Here is a 22,073-nt window from a genome sequence, read left to right as displayed (position 1 = left end):
ACAATCCTGCTCGCACACACCAGCTTATATTAACTGGATGTTTTGCAGCTAACGTGCATCATTTAAAGTGTTTTATCATCTTCTCGCACCGTGACAGAGACAAGAGATGCAACTTGTGGCCTCACACAAACCATATAAGTCTGCACGTACACACTGACCTCATGTCTGCATCTGCACACTGACTACAGACATATAGGGTAAGAAGCAACTTTGCTGCATCTGCATTGGTTGTCAAACTCTTTGCTCTGTGGTAAAACGAGTGGTCGCCAAGAGGTTTATAAAGAGGAACGATCAGATGAGGTTGATCCTGTCCAGATGAACTCAGCTGCAGAGAAAGGTGAGAAAAAATCTCTCCACTTTAAATTTACATCTTCACCCTCTCATTTACTTGACTCTATTTATTTAACGCTCCAGTGAGTAAGATTCAGGTGAGAGGATCCATTGGCAGAAATTAAATGTAGAATAATCCTCATGATGTTTTCACTAGTTCGTTTCATCTAAATTGTATGAATTGTAGTTTTCTTTACCCCAGAAAAGACGCTTTATATTGAAATACTTTATATATAAATACTTTATATTTAAAGACTTTATATTTACACGGAGGGGACCCTCTCTACAGAGGCTGTCATGTTTTTTACATTAGTCCAGACTGGACAAACTAAAACCTTTTGAGTTTTTATGACGACTGAAGCTGCCACAGGTTCTTCTTCATGTTTGGAAGGAGAGGGGGGTTCATCCGCAACATGACACTTCACCACTAGATGTCACTAAACTGTACCTTGAAAGTTGTGACTCACATTAAAATCCAAAGTATTGTACTTTTCAAAGTAAATTCAACCTCAAGAGTAATTTAATAAATTAGTTAGTAAACAGTTTAATACACTGTATAAAGAAATAAAACTCATTTTGGTCATACTAATATCAGTGACAATATTTCATGCACAATTTTGAGAGAAAATATTTGAATATTAGTTATGGTTCATTATGACGGAGAAAGAATCTTAAAGGGAAGAAAATTGGAGAGAAGAAAGTTGAAATTTAGGCTCGAGTGATGTTTGATCCAGGAGTGAAACAAAAACATTTTCTGGAAATATCATGACTTTTTGGTTGAATTCAAACTTAAGGTCTTTTTTCTTGAAACCTCTGAATTTGTCTTTTTCAACTTGGCCCTAATACGATTGTATTTGATCACTTGTGTTTTGGTTGCTGTAGATTTGAGTCCTGCCACGAGCTGCACTGACGAATACAATTTACAACTGAATTAATATTGTGTTTGAAACTGCACATTATTCTGTTAAAAACCCCTCTGTGATAATCTTTCTCTCTCTCTCTAGTCAAAATGAACATCATTCTCCTGACCGGTCTCATCTTCACTGTCGTCCAAGCGGAGTCCACCAGCAACCTCACGCTGGAGCGCCGTCGCTACAAGGAGCCCTGTCAGAAGAACATCACATTAAAGAATGACCAAAACTTCATGAAAAATCACATCATTCACAAAAACTTTGACTTGCGTGATACAAAAGCGTGGACAAGGTGAATTAAATTATTTTATAGATTACAGCAACTGGATTTAATCAATGTGAATTATACGCAGTAACATATTGATCTCATTTTGCAGATATTTAGAAGACAATAAGCTCTTGAACAGAGCACGGATACAGTCCTTCCTCCTGGCCAGTAGCAGGAATGACGTTGAGCAGATCTGCAGTCCATCAGGCCTGCGTGTGAAGAGTAACAAAGATGGTAACTTGTGCAGCAGCAAGGAGACCATGCCGGTGTATGAAGTCAAGATCTTTAGCAAAAGGAAATTGACTGTAAAGAGACATGTAAGACACGTGATAGTGGCCTGTAGTATGGTTAGAAAACGGTGCCTCCCTGTCCATTATGAGGGAAACGAAAAGCTCGAGAGAACTAAGAGTAAGTGCATCACACGTGACAGTCAGAGAAAAATCAGAGCAGATCTTAATCAGCTCAAAGAGATCTGAGTCAAAGAGCGGTGGACAGCTCAGGACCAGGGGCTGGTAAATACATCGACTCACTCAAAGCTTTTCGCATCTTTACAGTAGTGAATCATGACAGCACATGATGGTAGTGAACAAAGAGGAAAACTGAAATTTAGTTATATATAAAAAATTTTAAGAAGATTTTTTCAAAAGCTCTTTACCTTATTGAAACAAGAAAAGAACTTTATATTTATTTTATAATTTGAGTACCCTCCACTTTCTTTTTTTCTTTTACTTTATTTGACGTCTAAATCTAGTTTATAGCTCAGCCGACGTGACTGAACCCAATCTGGACCTGAATATCATATAAATAATCATATACATCCCATAAACCATTGTGAACGATCCCTGTCTTCTTCATTTGAACCTTGTTAATAAATTGTTGTTATATAATATATTAACATGCAACGACTCCTCGTGTCCATAGATCAGTGCAGATTTAAATATCCGTTCCTCTTTGTTCATGATTGTATTTTCATGTAGAATTTTAATAAACTGCTACAGCGCTAATGTTTTCTTTGTATAATGTGTAATAAAAATACTCAGCATGTTGATTGTTATTTTTTTCTTGAGGAACAAATGAGTAATATTTTCCTGTCCATGATTATTCTATTTAGCTATTATACTGCATACTTGTGTGTATATATATATATATATTTACATACATATATACACAAGTATCCAGTATAATGACAGTACATTATGAACAACCAAACCAAAACTAGGACCTCAGTGATAGTTGGTCCCCATAAGGTTGCTGCTCCTGACGAGGTCAGTGTTTTTCCTGGTTAAGGTCCCACAGAGTTAACAAAAACAAGAACACACACACACACACGCATCGTTGTATATTTTATAAACAACAAACAGCATCGGTTTGAAAATATTTTCTTTTTCATTTTTAATATGAGAGCAGAAACAATTTGAATTGTATTATTTTATTATCCGGTACTTTGATGGTTTCCAGGATTGCGATCATTTTGAGAATGTCCGGTGAGTTCAGGTTTCCTCTTTTTAAAAACAGTACAAGAGCGTGTTTGTTTCTTCTCGTCATCAGGTAGAAAACATGTCAAGGAAACAGGATTACAGTAACGTGGAGGAAATGAGAAAGGGGGAAACCCTGTGACAGTAGGTAGAAAAAGTCGGGGGAGTTAGCCTGTGTGAGCCTCACGGCGAACCTCAGAGCTGTTGGTCAGCAGGGAATCGAACCCTCCGCCTCTCTGAAGATCTCCTTCGCTAAATGATAGTGAAAGTTTCCCAGAGGGTCATGAAACGTGTCCCTCGTAGGAAACCGCACAGGAGGCAAACAGACACAGTGTGTTCGCTGCAAGATGTTACAAAACATGGCTAAATTATAATGAAGTAAACGATGGTAGTAAATATTTATTCATCATCATCATCATCGTCGTCGTCGTCGTCGTCATCATCATCATCATCGTCATCATCATCATCATCATCGTCATCATCATCATCGTCATCATCATCGTCATCATCATCATCATCATCGTCATCATCATCGTCATCATCATCATCTTCATCTTCATCATCATCGTCTGGGTCAATCTTTCCAGACAGAACATCCTCGACCCACTGCTCCAGCTCGTCAGACGTGGGCATGTCATCCTGGTCGTCCATCTCCAGCCACACGCTGTCGGCCTGTCGAGGACAAATTTACTAAGTCACAGAAGGACAGAATTCATGGATTCGGATTTATACTCCAAACACATAGGGGGCAGCATTCCAGAACATGTACGTGACTCTTAAGTTTGCACCACGTCCCATGAGCTAACACGGGAGAGGCGGGGTTCGTGAGAGCAGGCAGGATGCTACAATGTCTCACTATCGCCCTCTGAGCTACAACGTGGTATTGCAAGACGGGACAGGACAGGGCTAGCTGGTTAGCATGCTAAGTTAAGCACTGTAAACATGTCTGCAACACAAAAAATTATGTTTTGACTTTAGCTAAAACCAAAGTTTGATGGACGGATGGACGGATGGACGGATGGACAGACAGAGTTTGCTTACATCCTCAACATCGACCACACCAATCTGAGGAGCAGAGAGGTCGATACGGAAAGTCTTCTCCCAGTACGGCACCAGCTGAAAACAGAGATATCACATCATATAATATGATTTATTCTGATTCCATTCCAGCAGGTTTTATATGTTACACTGATCATTTTGGATAAAATATAATATAACAGTATATAATATATATAATGGTTATGTGGGGGGGGGGGGGGGTCTTCATACCAAGGGGAAGTTGTCGGGATCGATCCAGATGATGCTGAGGTTTGGGTTGTCGGTGTTCTCACGTGCCACCTCCTTCAGGATTTCCAGGAATTCAAAACCATCTAGAGAAAAGGTCAAAGGTCAGGTACGGGGGGTGGGGGGTGCAGAGCTATAACTATAAACAAAGAGCAACGAATATTATATGATATATATCAATTAACCAGGATCATCCTCCTCAGCAAAGGCAACAATGTGCTCTCCGTTAATGTCGTCCTCCTGTAAACAGAGACAAGGGGACAAGGCACCGATGTGACATATGTCTTTAGATCAGCTGCTGTTTAATCTCTCTGATTACAGATTCGTCTCTTACCCAGATCTCGTACATGCTGTGAGGCTCGAGCTTCCTCAGTGTGGGCCTGAAGCGTCAAAACATTTCAGATTTAGATCCTGATCTTATGTTTATGCAGAATGAGGCCGTAGCTGATTGGTCTTAGATCATGTAAGTTAACATGATGTCTAGTTATGTTTGTTATTTCAACATGATGTATAATTATTTTTGTGCCACACACCTGTCGTGCTGCTCGATGTATTCCACGAGCTCGGACTCGATGTAGGGTTTTCCCGGAATGGTGACGGAGTCCTCCATGAACGGCTCGTAGAAATCCACTTCGTTCATCTTCAGCTTCAGCTTCTTGGCGATCTGAAATCATGTGAATTTAGAGGAGAACCAAACAGAAAATTATTTTGAACTTTTTTTTGTTCTATCGCTCTCCTTTGAAATTGAAAATAGTCAAACGGTTCAAACCTTGGGGTCAAATGTGGCGAAGAATTTGACGAAGGGGTGGAACTCCTCAGCAGCATCATCGTACTCGATGTAGTCTAGAAAAGACAGAGGAAAATATTATTGAAGGAAATATTTATTGTAAATTATCTGAAGCTCGTCAACTTCAACCTACGAGGAGATTTCTCGCTCTTGAAGTAGCCGACCAGCTTGATGACCTCATCGATGTTGTGGAAGCCCTTCAGCTCGCGCTCGTTGTCGATGATCTCCACTGGTTCTTCAATCACCTGAATGAGTGGATATTTATACAGGTGTGCCAACAACACTGCATCTATCCTGTGTTAAAACTGGAATGACCACAGATCTCTTACATCATAGATGAACTCAACCAGCGTGTCTGAGGCCAACTCGCCGTCGTACTCGATTATCTCGTTGTCGGCAAAGATGTAGATGCTCTCCACCTCGTCCAGGCCTGGGGAGAGAAGAGTGTTTCCTGATCTTTACATTTCTTTAAGCAGTCAAACAGTCACTCCACCATTATAACAAAGACTCTTCCACACAATATACATTATATATATATATATATATATATATATATATATATTATAACTCATGATGTGTGTGAAGTAACTTTAATGAAATAGAATTTGATCAACAAAATATTTAAATCAAAAATAACATGTACAGGTGTAAATTGAAAACATTATAGTTATTATTATAAATGTGTCTAATTAGTTTATTAATATATGAAGTAATGTTGCATTCTATGCACACACACACACACATACACACACACACACAGGTTTATACAAAAGAAGCTGAAATATGTTTGGTGAACACTTGGGGGCAGCACTGTTTCATATGTGAATCCATTACGCCTCATGTCTCGAGTTTGAATCCCATATTTACAGTTATTGAGAATCACTGGAAAAGGTGTGAATTCAAAATTAAGTTTAACAAACACACAAATAAAATAAAATATCATCAACAAGTTGAAAAAGCCTAATTTACAATGATGATCATGTAACTGGGGACGATTGAGATGTCTGATAACTGGGACAAAGAAGCAAAATGATTTGTTCATCACTTGATCTGAAACATTTTAAAGGGAAGAGGTGATTGAAACTGAGCTAAAGTTGTTTTTCTTTGTCTTCGACAGTGAGCAGCGGTCTTACCCAACTTCTTGGCCACAGCAGAGTCCTTCTTTTCGTCCACCAGGCCGAATCCAATGTCCTCATCGTCCAGATCGTCCAGGACTTGGGCTGCGAGCTGCACAGAGAAACACACCCGGAGAGAAAGTTCTATTGAGTTTCACACGAGTGCTGATTCTGCATCTGACTCATGTGCAGTCGTCTGATTCCCTAATCTCAGAACTCCAGTAAAAAGTTTCATGTACACAAGTAAACACTTGGCATTTCATCTCACGTCCAAGGCCTTAAAAGCAAAAGCTTTGGATTGCTGCCTTGCACTTTCTAAATCGGAGTGAAACCGAAGCCAACAATCGACAGCCCTCGTAAGCCGGCATGAGGGGAGCGTGGACAGCGGGGTCTCCAGACACCAGAAGAACAAGAGGGGCAGAACTTGAGCCAAATATGTGGCGGCGAAGAGACGCTGCGACAGGTGTGGTGGAGAGGAGGGAGGCTCACCCTCTGGAAACATTCAGCCGCTGCACACATGCACATAGATATCTACACGTACTGTAAACATACTGTCTAAACATCTCTCATGGTTGTATGTACAAATACACAGTAACGCTTTTATGTCGAGTTCTTCTTTGTGTTGTTGCGTGGTCGCTCAGTTCAGCACCTTCAGGCCTTTGCACACAGATGCAGCAGCAGCGCGAAGCAGCCTTGCAAAGTGGACGACATTCAGGAGCAGCCAAATGCCTGAAAGCAGCCGCACAGAGAGCTTTGTGCAGTGAGATGGAGGACGTGCTTCAACAACATCCATTCTGGTGGTCTGCAGAGTTTAGCTTCCTCATGGTCATGGGAAAACTTTCACCTTCTCTTACTTCAACTTCACCCAAATCAGAAAAAAGGGCAGTACTATGAAATCTCATTTTATAAAGCTGCAGCACGTAAAACACAGAAAAGTGTTGTTATACAAAGACAGTGTGTTTATTCGTGAGCGTCCCAGTGTTTCCAGTTTTTATGCTAAGCTAAACTAGCCTGAGCTCAGGAGGAAGTGAACTGGCTCTAGCTTCGAAATAAAACGTCAAACAAACTAAACAGACCTTAGAGATATTTTTTCGTTTTCACTGTGAGGACACTTTCCAAGGGAATAATTTACGGATCTAGATGAAAAATATCGGCCATATTTAGCGGACTGATATTTATGAGTGTGTGTTTACTGTGGTGCTGTTCTAGTTCTTCATTGGGGCTATTTTTGGAGTGGAATGTAATTCTAATTAAATTGTTCCACATTGGTTTCGAGTTTCAGAGACTAAAAACATGTCAACAAATCAAGACGTCATATTATCTGGTCAGGGGTGAATCCAGGGGCCAGGTCAGGGGCCCCGTGGCCCCTTGTGGCCCCTTTATGGTCCAATTTCTGGATTTGGGTGACGTGACCCTTGTTTTTTCATGGTTTTAATTCGTCTATGAATGGATGAATTTGTCCAACAGTTCACCCTTCAATCACAAATAAGACGTCAAGCGTTCACAGCCCAAGCTGCTGCTGCTGGACTCTGAGAGCAGTTTAGCCTTCACACGTGTGTTTGATGCCTCGTGTCATTTTTGAACTAAACTGCCGTCCAGGACTGGACGAGAAACAATCAGCAGCCGAACAGGGATCAGGAGCCGAGCCGCACAGACACAGAGAGACCGTGACATACCTGAAAGATATTTGCTGCTTGTCTCGTGATCAACTGAAAGAAGAGGTAACGCTTTAGGGCAAAGCACAAAAGTCACAGCCACAGGTTCACAACAAGCGGGACACACACACGAACACACACACACAATCATGTGGTCTGTGTTTAATCAAAGCCGAACGCTTCCAGCTTGCACCGATTATGACATTTAGAGCCAGAGTCTGCGTAGTAGTGATCGGGGGATGAAGCCGACACTAATGAAACTTATCAGAAACATCAGTGGGACAAGTATTAACTTTTTAGTTTGGTCCATGTTGCCTCCACTAACATGGAGGATGATTTCACAATATCTGTATGTTGGTAAGTAAATAACATAACTTTTCTTTTTCAGTATTTTCCTGATTAGCATGTTTTTCCCACGCTATCTCCCGTCAGCACAGAACTCGGCCATATTAGCACGAGCGGGGTATTTATAAGAGGAGAAGTTTCGGGCTTTTTGCAGACGAGGTGGAAGAGAAGCAGGAGCAGCTATATAAGGTCGTGTAAGAAGCCTGTTGAGGAGCAGAACAGAGGCCTGAGATCCGTCACATATAGAAATGGGTGTGGAGGAGTCAGGGCTGATGAATGGCAGCAGACACCTGACACTTAACTGACATCCATCATGTCTGTCAGCCACGCTCATCGGTTTTCACTGAAAAACAACCTCTGCTTTCTGCTTCCTGCTCTCCCTCATTTTCTCTCCCATCCTCTGGATATTTTGTGAATCCTAACTCGGCCCCCTGACGCCCATTCACCCTCATCATTCCGTTCCCTCGTTAACATCCGGCCGCGCAGAGCCAAGTGAGAGGTCAGCGATGAGGCCGCTTGGCTCCATCTCCCGACGCCCAGTCACCGTGGGCTCATCAGGTGACGCAAGGCGAGGGCAGAGGGCCACGGTGAGTTGTCAGAAACGTGCTCTGGGTCCTCGCTGCACTTGGCATCGACTGACGAGCCGGGGGAGGGGGGGGCAGGTTGGCAGCGCAGCGCAGGGCTCGTATTTCTTGTAATCTAGACGCTGAAATACTTGCTGAGCACTGATCCATGCTGGTTAACGAACAACACGGAGCCTGTTGGTTGTTGACTGAAGTTATTGCTAATGACACAACACGTTTGTCTAAAACGATCTCAGACCATCGGTCTCTGATTTGTTTTCAATCAGTGTAACTTCTATTAGCAACAGCGCCCTCTGCAGCCACGGGGGGACATCGTTCTGTTGGGCTCCGTGTCTGAGCTCTGTATGCGTGTCTCTGCGAAACTCCTCCCCTTTGCTGTTTTCCAGTTCCAAATACGCCTCCATGTACGTTGAACACGTTAAATGCAGTGTTACATACCTTAAGCACTTTCAGTTAGCTTAAGAGCTGATTAGCTTTTATAAGCTTTGTTTCACATTGTTGATTATTAAATATAAACTTGTTCCACCTAAACAAATGTGGGAGAGGTCAGTGTTAGATTTTATTCATTGATTTGTAGATGTCAACAGATATATAGATAATATAATTGATATAGTTCAACACTGTAGTGGCTGCAGCGTCGTCTCTGTGAGTAAAGAAATTCATTTCCGAGGGTTGAACACTAGGGGGCGGAGTCTGTGTATATGAAACGTAATTATGAACAAGAAGCGAAACTGTGTGGAAAAGAGGCGTTAAGTGTTTTTTATGTAAAGATGAAACAGAGTTTATCTGTTGAACTGGAACTCTACTGAACGCTGCATATTACCCATGATCCTCAGCTTCCTGACCCAGAAGAGCTGCTGCTGTAACAAATCCACCAAACTGAATTCTTCATGTTTTAAAGTTTCCTGCTGAATACTGGAGATAAACTCTGGTTTTAATAACTTCTCAGTGTTTTTCACTGATCTCAGTTCAGCTTCACTCTTCAAACATCGTTCTCTGATATTTCACCGATCGTAGATTGGCCTGTTTGCTGTTTTGAGCTTTTGTAGTCATGTTTTCACGTGGACGGAGATATTTCGTAAAACAAAGGTCGCGTAGACGAGGTCGTATCTGTTTGCATTTGATTGCACCGTTGACAGAATGATTCCCTCTCCGGGGGTCATGATCGTACCCACGCTGTGTCACAGGGAATCATTTCGAGACACTTTCATTCTCATCACAAACAATTGGCTCTTTTCTTTTCTTGCTGCACAGTTCAGATATTAAAAACCTCTCAGTCAATGAAACAAATGAAAAAGCAGGAGAGTAAATCACAGTAATTTGCGGAGAATCCATTCACACGTGCTTCACAGCCACAATCTGGGTTTCAAACCCTCTCATTTCACTTCATTAGCCGGAGCTCAGCGTGTTTGGAAAGCAGGAAGCGCTCTGAACCTTTTCATCACGGTGTCGGCGGCAGTAATCTGCAGGATTTCTACTCTCACTGTGAACTCACCGCACAGGAAGAGGAAGTAAACGAAGCTCAGCAGAGGCTCAATCAGGAAGCTTCTTTTTCTAATCAGCTGGTAATTGATGGCACATTTCAAGAGTCCACTCCTCATCACGTCTTCATTGTTTTATTGATCCTTTCAACACCACCAGGTTTCCTTCTCTGCACACAGCCTCGCCCCTCTTCAACCACGATGACATCACAATAGCCACGACATCACTTTCTCCTCTTCGTCTAATCTCACGATAACAATAATCTCACATTCTTCTCAAACATTCCCAAGAAATTGCTGAATCTGTAAAAGGAGGGGAGATGAAAAGGTTTCCTGCGTGAGCGAGTGTCCTGGGATCTGAGCAAAAGTAGAAGTTGTGCCAACGTTTCCCCGTCAGCCAAACGGTAAATTAGTAATGGCTGCTGTAACACATCAGGACGTTCTACACAGGGCTGTTACATAACACTGCGCCGGGGTGGTCATGAAAGATTCATACACACGAGCACTGACAACCCTGACTCGCCCCCGGCTGCTGTAACTGCACAGTTTGCACCAGTTTCATCTCAGATCTACAAACGCCTGATTTTAGAAATAAAGTGAACCTAAGAGAAATCTCCTCCTCTGATTCCTTTCACTTGGAGTTTATTATTTTCTGTTTGGTCTCATGGGACATGTGTGAAATGTATGGAGAAGCTTTTAGAGCTCTCACAGGCGCAGGAGCTGATTGGCTGCAGCGACTTGCGAGGGCAGAAGAGTCTGGGACCATCTGTGAATGAGTCACTTTGACAGAAATAAGTCACATCACCGACACGTCTCAGCCGGTGAACTCTGGGTCCTCCTGCTCCTGAAAGAGGCCGGTGCTCAAGGTGCTGAGTGACGAGACGCCAGAGCTTCGTTTACAAACAGGTTGAGTTTTTGGATATAACAGAAACAACGATGTGTACGTCTGAAGGGTTAACATGAATAACGTGTTGATAAACATCGGTTAGCAGCTGTGCACAATCACAAATAAACATTCTGACATTTTACAGCAAGAACAAGTGTAAATATCAAATTTGATGACGGGTTGAATCATTTTAGTTCCAGGGTCTGTAGCGTTGATCGCATTTAAAGATGGAGGATATGACAGCTTCCTTAAAGTGAAGCCAAAATGTCTGGATCGCCCCCCCCCCCCCCCTCCATGTAAGCAGATGGGACATGAAGCAAACTTAAAAGTTAAGTACAACAGTCTGTTATCCGTGTTTTATTTCCTATAGCGACAGAAAATCCGGTGAAATCGTAATAATTATTTTAACTCATCTATTCGTCTCCGGGTTATTTAATCTAATGAAACCCCCCCACTCCCTCCTCCTGCTGCAGAAGACAGTCAGTCAGCGTTGGGGGGGCGTGGAGCTGAGGGGACGGGCGGGCGGGCGGCGACGGTAAATTTAGCATGACAGAAGCAGCATGCGAGCTCTCGGTCATGCACCGCGGGAACTATTTTGGACGGGAGATGCTGACAGCTCCCTCGCTGAGCTGTAGAGTCTGCAGACTGCCGCCTCAGCTCATATTGAACCACTCAGGGTCTTTGTGGAAATTGGATCTAAATTTACGCCCTGAAATCACTTTGACATTTTATTCCTATTTCATGTATTAAAATAATCTGAGTTCTGCATCTACTGCACATTTGTGTGTCAATGGATTCATATTTCACTGTGTACACAAAGCTCTTCTACATTAGTCACCGCAGAGATGCACAGTCATTAATGAGCTCTTCTCATTTTAAAAGGCAAAGCAAAGGTGAAGTTATATTTGGGACAATTCAACACTATCAAATGGAGCATTTCACACACCTAAAGCTTCAACAACAGCTGAGACCCCTGAAACCAGAAGCTTCCATTATTAATCCTCCACAAACAACAGGTGGGTTTTGACTTGGAAGAAAGTGGACGAGGCGGAACGCAAACAAACATGTTCCCCCCCATCAGCTCCGAGGACACGTCGTCATCGTCTTCATCATCGCGGAGGAACAGCGAGGACACTTCATCTAACTCCTGTCACGGCTAATGACATCACATGGGACAAATTGGGTCTTAATTTAGAACCTCGTTCACACCCTTAATTGGGGGACGGAGGAGGAAAGGTAAGAGGAGCTCTGCGAACGACGTGGCTCCCACACAGTTTGACATCAGAGTCACTAAATGTTAATTATCCAGAGCTGCTTCAGTTATATTTTCACCTCTGTTCGTTTGTTACTAAAAACTATTCAACTAATTTCCTGGAAATCTTGAGGAGGGGGGGGGGGGTCATTTTATTTTATTTACGTGTTTAATAAATATTGGACTTTTGTTATTGTCGGTGAAAAACCAGGATGGCGCCGACATGTCTCGATATTGGTAACCACGGCAACAGTCTCTGACCTTCTCCCAGGCCTCCGAGCAGCCGGACGGAGATTAGAGAAGATTCTCAAACCGTGAAGTTTTGCTGAGAGACACGTGTTGACACACCTCGCGACCGCCTCTGTCACCTTTCTCTGTTATTGAGAGGATTCTATTTAAACTGGGGGATAAATCAGAGCAGAGCTGCTCTCGCTCTCCATCAGCTCCTCTCTTACACTCTTTAACGGACGCTCACGTTTCTCTGCAGGAGTCTTATAGCAACGTATAGATCAATGAATTCAGCTTATTTTACCGTTTAAAGTCTCTTTAATGCAGTTTCTGAAATCTAGAGTTGCAGAACTTGAGACTCTGCAGGACGAAGCATTTACACGAGGTTTGGTTGAAGTTGCAGTTAATTTGGATCAGTTCAGCATCACACGGACGATATGAACCAACTAAATCATTGTTTTAATATTGGAATGAAGAGGGAGGTTGGATCTGGTTCGATGTTGAAACGCTCCTGCTGTCTTTATTCAACTCTACCTTCATTTGAAAACAAACCATTGAAATACATTTGGTCGTGGTATTTGAACGGTAAATCACTCAGTTAGAAAACAGATTTAATTTAGTTCAGCTTCATTGTGTATGTGACTTGTTATAGCACATAGAGCTCCTACCTATACCTTAATATCCATCCATACACGTTGAGATATAAACACTTGTACATCTTTGCTTAACCTTCATAAAATGAGGTAAAAGCTGTGTAAGCTTATTGTGTGTATTGTGATATTGAGCAAAGGTTGAACACAGTGTGGCTCTGCTCAGTTTACTGGATGTTACACAGGGTGACATAGCAACACTGTGTGTGTGTGTGTGTGTGTGTTGATGGAAGAGTGTGGTGAGTAAAGACTGCTGCAATCCGAGCCGTGCGCTGATTGATGAGCGAGAGCATTTACAGTTTGTTAAAGGTCAGAGGTCAAACAGAAAGCGCTGAGGAGATTTCAAAGGTGATGCCCGTACTGTGTTTATCTAGTGAAACCTCAGACTTCTTGCTTCTTCATATCTGACACCTGATATCCTTTTCTTTTTTTTCTTCTAGGCCAACTCACGCAAACCATCACGTCCGCCTCGTCCTGAACTTCCCTCCACTTCATTAACACAGATCGCTGTCGTCACGTTGCGCAGACAGAACTCTGGAAACCCTTCACTGTGAACACCATCACTTCACAAACGTCTTATCTTCTGCCTGATTTGACCACATGTGCTCCCTGCCTGCACGCACAAGCCATTAACTGTAAATAAACATGGACGACACGTGGTCCCGCCGTCAATCGTGACCTTTGACCTCGTGTCTTTATCATAAAATGACTAATTAAAACTCAGCAGAACAGTTGAGCATAAATCAAGTGTGATAAAGATAAAAATCTTTGAGTATTTTTGGTCACAGCTGTTGACGGTACGCTGGATTATTTTTCACGGACTAAGAGGAACCAGCCGGGGGTCAAAGGTTGCATTGTGGGACATATTTTAAGAGCGACAGGGTAACATGTTTGAACGCCTGACAGGATTTGTGTCACGTCTGCATTTTAAACTGATCATTTTAACCTAAACTGTCAGGATACACGACAGCTGAAGCACGTGAGCTTATCACACTTTAACCTGCTTGTTAATGCAGATTTTAATAATGTCACAAACTCACATTGGGCTCGATCGCAACACAATTCTGTGCAACTCAGTTTGAATTTGATAGAATTAGTGTTTTATCATCAATACCAGAATTATTGAAATCTTCAAGAAAATGCTATAAAATGCAATTATGGATATTTTATATTAATCTGGAACATTTGGATCGAAAAATAAAAAAGCTGTTGAACAAAGGCAGTTAAGCTTTTATTCCCTGAGCGCTGCACTTTAATAATTCATGCTCCTGATTCAGAGGTGGTAATGACCAGCTATTTTAAGCGTCCCCCCTCTGAACACCTCCGGTGCTCCCTCCTGATTGGCTGGACGGCCACAACTGGCAGGAAGTGGGTGAGAAAAGTGAGAGTGGAGCGGTGGATCTGCTCCAGGAAGCATCGCTCTCTCAGGCCAAGAAGCTCAACTTGGCTGCGCCGACAGGAAATTGATCAGATCCAATGACTTGTGTGTGTAAATGATGGTTTAGGGCTTCGCCTGCTCTCGTGGTTGGGGGGGGGGGGGGGCAGAGCAGTGTGTCGGATCTGAGGTGAGACTCGGCCCCTGAACTCAGCCTCCCTCCCGTTAGCCTCTTGCTAAGCAGGCGGCGCTTTGCTGGGCTATTTACAGAGGTGACTTACGCCGGCTTGTGTCAGCTCCACTCTGTAAGAAGACACTGAGGGACTGACAGGACGTGGAGCTGCCTGCAGGTCCGAGTCCTGCAGGTTTAACAGAGACTCCAGAAAACGCACAGTGCATCTGTTGACTGGAGCAGACTAAGAGAAAGTGCCTGGCTCAAAGGCACCTCAGCTTTTGGAGGAGAAATATTGATTTTTTGATTTTCAGACCTACCAGAAACTAAATGTTGATTAAATCGAGCTTTGAATGATCACGCATCTCATCTGGTGACTAAATCAACAGAGCAGCTGCTTTCAGTCAGGAACTAAACTCGAGATATTTCTCTGAAATATTCCAGAACTGCTGCATGTGAGAACACTTTCTGGAACTTCTCCTGCCAGTGAAACGTCCAAGTGAGTCCATACGAGAATGAAATCAGCTCAGGTGCACGTAGACGAAGACGGGGGCGTATACAGAGAGGACGAAGACGTTCACGAGACTCAACTATCAAAAGATGATGAAGGCGACATTCACGTCTCAAAGTAGCTTTACAAGTACAACACTGATGTGAATGGACCATCTGAAAATGTTCTGTTGAGTCCGCGTCGTCTCTGATCAGTGTTTTAAGACGTGTGACGACTGAAGTTACAGTGACGAAGCTAATCGAGAGTCTTCTGCTCACGCCTCCTCGTTCATAAACACATCACCTCCACCTTAACACCAAAGACCAGAGTCTTCAAATGACTTGTACGTAGATGCTTGTTCCCCAGAGGTGCCCTCACTCATCTATCCAGCCACACTTTTGCAGGATCACCCATAAACGTCCAGGAACCCCTCACTGCACCTGCTCTCTTTGCCTCCGCTGCGACAGCTGTACTCCTCCTCACCTGAACCCCTAACAGCAAAAGCCACGTCTGCATCCAGGAAACCCCAACAGGAGCCAAATCCCCTTCCTGTCCTGCTTCCCACTATGACCCCACAAAGGCAACAGATCCATCCAGTGTCATGCTTTGGTGCGAGACCCACCTCCAATGCCAGCTCCTCTATCTGAAACTGCTTCATGGCGCTGCGGTTCCCGTCCACGTTTTTGTGGTAGTAGATCACCATCACGTCGTACTTCTTCATGATGGACTTGTAGTTCTTGGAGCTGAGGGCATGGACGCGGTCTTTGCCATCGTACTCGGGGATCTCCAAGCCTTTGTCGCCCCACGACAGGGCCCCCAAAGAGAGGAAGACCCCCAGAAACACCCAGCCCCACTTCATGGCGATCGTCACCTGGTGGTCACAAGAATGCCTCTTCTCAGAGCCGTTACCGTTGACGTGGGGTGGGAGGTGAAAAAAAAAACACACCTGAGTTTTTACGTCGTCCCTAACACTGGTGTCAACACAGGACAGTTAGGAACCTCTTCCTGACCCCACCGGCTAGAGAAGAGCAGGTCTGACGGTGACCCCCGTCTTTTAAAAGAGCCACACGTGGTTTATGCTGACGCCACCGCCCACAGAAAGAGTGGGGGGGGGGGTTTCTGGGGACACGAGACACCGATCCCGCTCGTCCAGGAGCCACGCTGCAGGGGTTGCCAAAAAAGCAGAGCGCACCCTGAGAGGAGGGGGCTCCGAAAAACAGCAAATGGGTGGTAACGTGGGAGGAGTCCCGCTCGGGTCACAGCTGTTTGATGCAGTGGACATGAACGGGGACAGCGGTTGTGTCTTGGTGGAGCTGCAGATACCAGCTCAGGGTCTTGGTGGACTGACGGTATGGACGGATGTACGGACGAGAGCCGGAGGAAAGAAGAGCTCCAGGATGCCATTCCCATATTAAGTTTTGCAGAGGAGCCGGTCTCTTGCTAAAAATAAGGCCTGAGCGAAACAAACGCTGCGGACAAGATGGCGTCCGTGCACGCAGCGTGTCCTGTAAGCACCGATGATGAGGCTACGCAAAGCTCAAATTCAAAATGCATGAAAAACTAATTTTAATTTACATCCACATGAATGTACAGGATCACAGAAAGTCACACTTAGTAATAATTATATAACAAGAGTGAGTTCTACTTTGATTTATTCCTCCAATATTGTTTAATATTATATAATATGAACTGCAGTAAATTCTAAAATGTTCACTTTATAGCAGTGTCACGAGTAGTAGGGACATTTAAAGAGGAAAATAAAGTCATAATTTTATAGGAATAAAGTTTAATTTTATGAAAAAGTCATGATTTCACCAGAATACGGTTGTGATATCCCAAAATAAAATAAAGTTTATTACAATGAAAAAAGTCGTAATATTAAACGGGCCTTGACAGTTTTCTTTAATCTCGTTACGAACTTAAATTACAACTTGATTCTTGATATGAGATATTCATGATACTGAGACCATATTCTCGTAACTTCAGAACTCTGCTGTGCTCCAGAAATAAGACTTGAAAAACAATTAACATCTCAAACTTGAGCATCAGTTCTAAGGTTAATAGTTATTCAACAAAGGAAAAATGTTGGTTTCAGTCACGTCTCATGATCAGTGAAGGAAATATATTTGGTTGTCATGGAAATGGTTCACTTGTCACATGACACAAGCGTGTAGAAAAAAAAAATTCAACTGTGTTGTTGTACACTTTCTAATTAGAGCCTCGTTCAGAGCCTTAATTTTATGCTCGAGACTCGAATCCATTGTCTTATTTTACACATACATCTGTGCGCTTCTCCAGGAAACACATGCATGTGGATTTTATTTTGAAAGAGCCGATCCGAGTGGAGAAAGGAAACATGGGATGAGAGAGAAAGATGGAAGCAGAGGAGTGAAATCATTTCAGCGATCGGTCGACAATGAAGGAGAGAGGGAGACTATTAATAACAGAGTGTAACGTGATCAGGCCTCACCCCTGCCAACGGGGACGGGCAGCGTGAGGGCAGGGGTGAGGGGCATCATGGGGGGGGGGGGGGGGTTAGGCCAGTGTGTTCATCTCAGTGACGATGCAGCAGCAGGATGTGACAGGTTCAAACAGCCATCATAGAAACCAGCCGACAGACAGATGCTAACATCTGTCGACGGAGACGGAGACAACCAGGGGGGACCACATTTCCCATCACCATAGCAACCGCTGACACCGAAGTTTTCACCGAATCAATTCAAACAATACGTCTGAATCTGTGTGTGTAGATGTGTGTGTAGATGTGTGTGTGACCAAGTCACTGCCCAACTGTTGCTCCTCTGAGGCAAACAGCGCCCCCCTCTGGCAGTGGCACTAATGACCCTCACTCTAATTACAAGTCCATCTCATCGCTCCGTCACCCTCTCCTCAAACCGACTCGAGCAAGAAACAAGCATCCGCCCGGCTTGTGCCGAGGTTGTTGCTACGGCAACTGGAAGGTTGACTCAAACACATGCGCACACACGCACACACACTCACACGCACGAGGCGTTTAATTGAAATAAAAGTGAGTCGAGTCCATCAGTTCCTGTTGTTGCAGTTTCATTTTTCTTGCAGAGGATGAAAAGAAAGGTGTTGCTCTCTGCTCTTCCAGACGAGTCTCTATTTATCAGCTGCTTCATTCAGAGGTTGGTGTCACAGCACAGACTCTATTAGTTCTGGAAGCAGTTTTAAAATCACATCTCCGCAGGGCGATGAAAGGCCTCAGAGCCTCGCTCCTCCGCTGCCGAGGGGTGAGAATGTGACGCCTGAGTCTGGGTGTTAATGAGATCTAAAGTCTCCATCACAGGAGAAGCACTCGGGGAAGTGTGGAGAGGTGCAAGGTGTGATGGGAAAAGAGATAAATTAGGAGAAAGGAAGTGAAGGACTGAGACGAGAGGGAATTTATTAAATAAAAGCGATGACGCAGGAGGGAAAAGGAGAAATGAAATAAAGGAGGAGAAAACAGGGAAATGTGCCGGTGTGACCGGTGATTAGTCTGTAATTGTTTTTAATAAGTGCAGGGTAATTACCCCTCGTGATGAACGGGCCAAGCTGCTAGAATCCCCACAACAGAGTGAAGCAAACAGGCAGATGTTGAAAATACACATTCAACTGTAAATGTATCAGACTTTCTTTATGTGATAGACGACATTTATCGATGTGCGAAAACTGCATGACGTTGACAGTTAGATTCAATATTCTTCATTGAATGCAGGTCAGGACAGATCACACACTTCATAAAGACAGAACGCAAAAAGTAAAAGGTATCCTGCAGGCAAACAGCGTGACACAAGACACACACACAGACAGACACACACACACACAGACACTCACCTCCCACTAAGACCAGTCTGGCCCTGGTGTACACTCCCTCTCTGTCCCCACCTACGGTCCATATGCACACGCTCCTGCACTGACACATAAAAGTTCAATAAGAATCAAACAAATAAACACAAACCACAATACAAGTACTGGTGATGTAGTACTTGTGTCCATTTAACCACAGAGGGACATTATATTCTCACACACACACACACACAACTGATTATTGTGTGTCATTAGCAGGTGAAAGGTTCTTAACGTGTTAATTTTTTAGAGAAACTATAACAATGTTGATTCCCACCTTCTTCTGATGGACGTCAAACACGTGGAAGCTGATGTGCTTCAGCTCCTCGTCCTCTCTGTGGAGGTCCTGAAAGAAAAACGTCCAATTGAGAAACGTGACCACACGAACATCTGCAGCAACAGAGATCCAGTGAGGTGAACACTGCAGCAACACTGGAGTTATTCTTTCATTTACAATCTGTTTGCAACTTGTTATAAACACGCTGACATTTAAAACTGTTCAGCCAAAGTTAACAGGGACATTTTAATATTATATATATATATAAAAATGACAAGACAAGGGAAAGGCATCGTGATGAAGTGTGCAGCGGCTGTGATCTCGTCAGAAACAAATACCACAGTACATTTACTGAGTGTTGCCCTCTCTGTGATGCTCATCATTTGAATAATGATTGTTGGTCTATGAAACAATTGAAGATTCATTAAGAACAGAGAGAGATTGAAATACACTTGATCGCTGAGACCGTTCTGTCCCCGTCAGGAAACGTCCACATGAAGATCGTCTGTGACAGTTGGCTGATGACTGGAGGATGAGATGTTGCTAGGTAACCGAAAAACCTGACAGAGCGACCGATCGAGCTTCTGAACAGTTGGCATGTGTAGGATGTGTATACGCGCTGTAGTGTGTGTGTGTGTGTGTGTGTGTCTAAGTCTGTGAATCAAGGACGTGGAGGGAAAATATCCACGTCTGAGGACGAGTTCAGGGTTTTAACCTTTAATCAGATGGACTAAGCTTGTCTCTCGTCCATAGATTGAACATATAAGAAGAGAAACACGTCTCCACTTGCTCCTGTTGTACAAACGTGTAGCTGAAGTATCCTCGATACAGGATATCACATTTTTGGAGCCACGGTGACGAGGTCCGGCCGACACGCCGTCAAATCCAATCGGCCACGTTTTCCACCAACATGAACACCGAGCACACGTCACTGTGACAAGAACCATCTACAACTATTATAAGTCTCCGGGTGAAATGATGACGGCACTGAAACCGCGTCCACGCACGTGTTGAATCTTTCCATCAGTCACAAAGCACATCAGCCGTTTTGTGTTGTGGTTAACGAGCTGTGATCTCAACCCTCTGCAGGTTTCTGAGCAGCACTAAATGCGACGACCCTTTTAGGCCGTAATTGGAAATTGTAATTGTGCCCTGGCTAACGGGCCTTGTGGGGACAGTCTAATTAAGAAACTGCTGGTAATGGAGACCAGTTATCGTCGTGCGGATGTTTAACCCCGACCTGGCTTAATGCAGCCGTGTCTGACATCAGGGGAAATGAGGGACGCGGGGACGTTCAGTGGGAGAAATAATCAAATGTGACCTTTACTGCCTCCGTGTAAAGCTCTTCATCTTTACATGTTAAGAGGATGTGATATAAAAACTCAAAAGTAAAAGATTCTATGGATTGACTTCCAGCCTGGTGATAACAAAAAGAGAAACCCCGGAACGATCCTCGCCTTCCTGCCGAGAACACGTCACGAGTGATGGATCCATCTTGCGACACGGTACAAGGGTTAATTCAGCCGTCGCTCATCACAACGTAATTGACGAGCAGCAGCGAAGAGTCACGACCGTCTGCACGGAGACGCATGCGGAGCAGGCTGTTCCAGGAGGAGGACAAACAAAGACGTAAAACACTCGAGTCACCCTGAGAAGATCCGGGTGTTGACTCACCAACATCTGTCAACGAAACGAGAATGAACACAACACTGACACACGGTGAACTGAAGGACGGGTTGTGGTGATAATCACATCTGGCAGGTTGTTCATATCACATCCAAGTTCCGTCCTTATACTCACACCTTTTATTTTCATTCATAATCACGTGGTTCAATGTGTAAGATGTCAGGAAATGAATGTTATTCCAGCCGGTATTGATTATTACGGTTTGTACATGTCGAAAGTGTTTTCAAGTCCCAGACACATCAGCTCATCACTGACGTGTGTTCAGTTCTGCTCAATCAGCGAAGTTATCAGATGACATCATGTAAGAGCTTCACTTACAGTACGATGTCATTATTTACGTTTTTACTCTAATGTGTATAAAACATTTAACACACAAACTACAGTTTCATTGAGCATTAGAAAGAGAATCCTTCAGGACACTGACTCTAAGTCAGACTCAGGTTTATTAGTTTGAAAGAACATAAAAGACTTCGTCCTCGGTAAAGGTCTGATTTCCTCTGAACACGTTTTCATATCGAACCTGAATGAAATGAATCAATGAACCGGTAACACATTAATGAATCCTGTTTGTAACCGATGGAGCGATTGTTCCAACACAACCTGTAAACTTCAGGTTGAACAGTGTCGTCACGTGAGGTTATGTATTTGCCTGTGGAGCATTTACGTGTTCATTTAAAACCCGTTACCACTTATTTTCTAATTCTAAACAGCAAATTTCAAAGTGCATAATAATTACTATTGTTTTTATTTTTATAATGTTCACAGTAATAATTGTGCTTCTGATATATTCATTTAATTACAGTGGGAAAAAACGGCGGAGAACGTTAAATGGGGTCCTGGAGTATCGGGGGGGGGGGGGGGGGGGGGGGGGGAGATGTTTCGAGCCGTGTGTTTATAAATGACGCCTCATGCTCCGAGCCGCCGACCTGCACTTAGTGCTGCTGTGATCAGAGCTCAGCCTCTAATTTCTGCT

The 22,073-nt window shown here is 43.6% G+C and overlaps 2 protein-coding genes across 3 annotated transcripts; one reads left to right on the top strand and one right to left on the bottom strand.

The window, feature by feature from the left end:
• Positions 1 to 183: 183 nt before the first annotated feature.
• On the top strand, positions 184 to 2,557 carry LOC138406386 (uncharacterized). Its single transcript, XM_069518535.1, has 3 exons — positions 184 to 337; positions 1,335 to 1,533; positions 1,619 to 2,557. The coding sequence occupies exons 1-3, from the start codon at positions 316 to 318 to the stop codon at positions 1,983 to 1,985; spliced, it is 588 nt and encodes a 195-aa protein (XP_069374636.1). The 5' UTR covers positions 184 to 315; the 3' UTR covers positions 1,986 to 2,557.
• Positions 2,558 to 2,839: 282 nt separating this feature from the next.
• Positions 2,840 to 16,413, bottom strand: casq1b (calsequestrin 1b). Of its 2 annotated transcripts, XM_069518533.1 has the most exons (12): positions 15,911 to 16,413; positions 7,847 to 7,879; positions 6,189 to 6,282; positions 5,385 to 5,485; positions 5,189 to 5,300; positions 5,038 to 5,111; positions 4,802 to 4,932; positions 4,603 to 4,648; positions 4,454 to 4,508; positions 4,254 to 4,354; positions 4,026 to 4,100; positions 2,840 to 3,656 (listed from the first exon to the last, which is right to left on the bottom strand). In XM_069518533.1, the coding sequence occupies exons 1-12, from the start codon at positions 16,145 to 16,147 to the stop codon at positions 3,384 to 3,386; spliced, it is 1,332 nt and encodes a 443-aa protein (XP_069374634.1). In that variant the 5' UTR covers positions 16,148 to 16,413; the 3' UTR covers positions 2,840 to 3,383. The 2 variants fall into 2 exon arrangements, with proteins under 2 accessions (XP_069374634.1, XP_069374635.1); XM_069518534.1 differs by lacking the exon at positions 7,847 to 7,879.
• Positions 16,414 to 22,073: the final 5,660 nt, after the last annotated feature.

This window comes from Paralichthys olivaceus, chromosome 22, assembly GCF_024713975.1.
Source record: "Paralichthys olivaceus isolate ysfri-2021 chromosome 22, ASM2471397v2, whole genome shotgun sequence".
Classification (NCBI taxonomy): Eukaryota; Metazoa; Chordata; class Actinopteri; order Pleuronectiformes; family Paralichthyidae; genus Paralichthys; species Paralichthys olivaceus.
The sequence above is the reverse complement of the archived record's forward strand: the minus strand, read 5'-3'. Positions and strand labels throughout refer to the sequence as shown.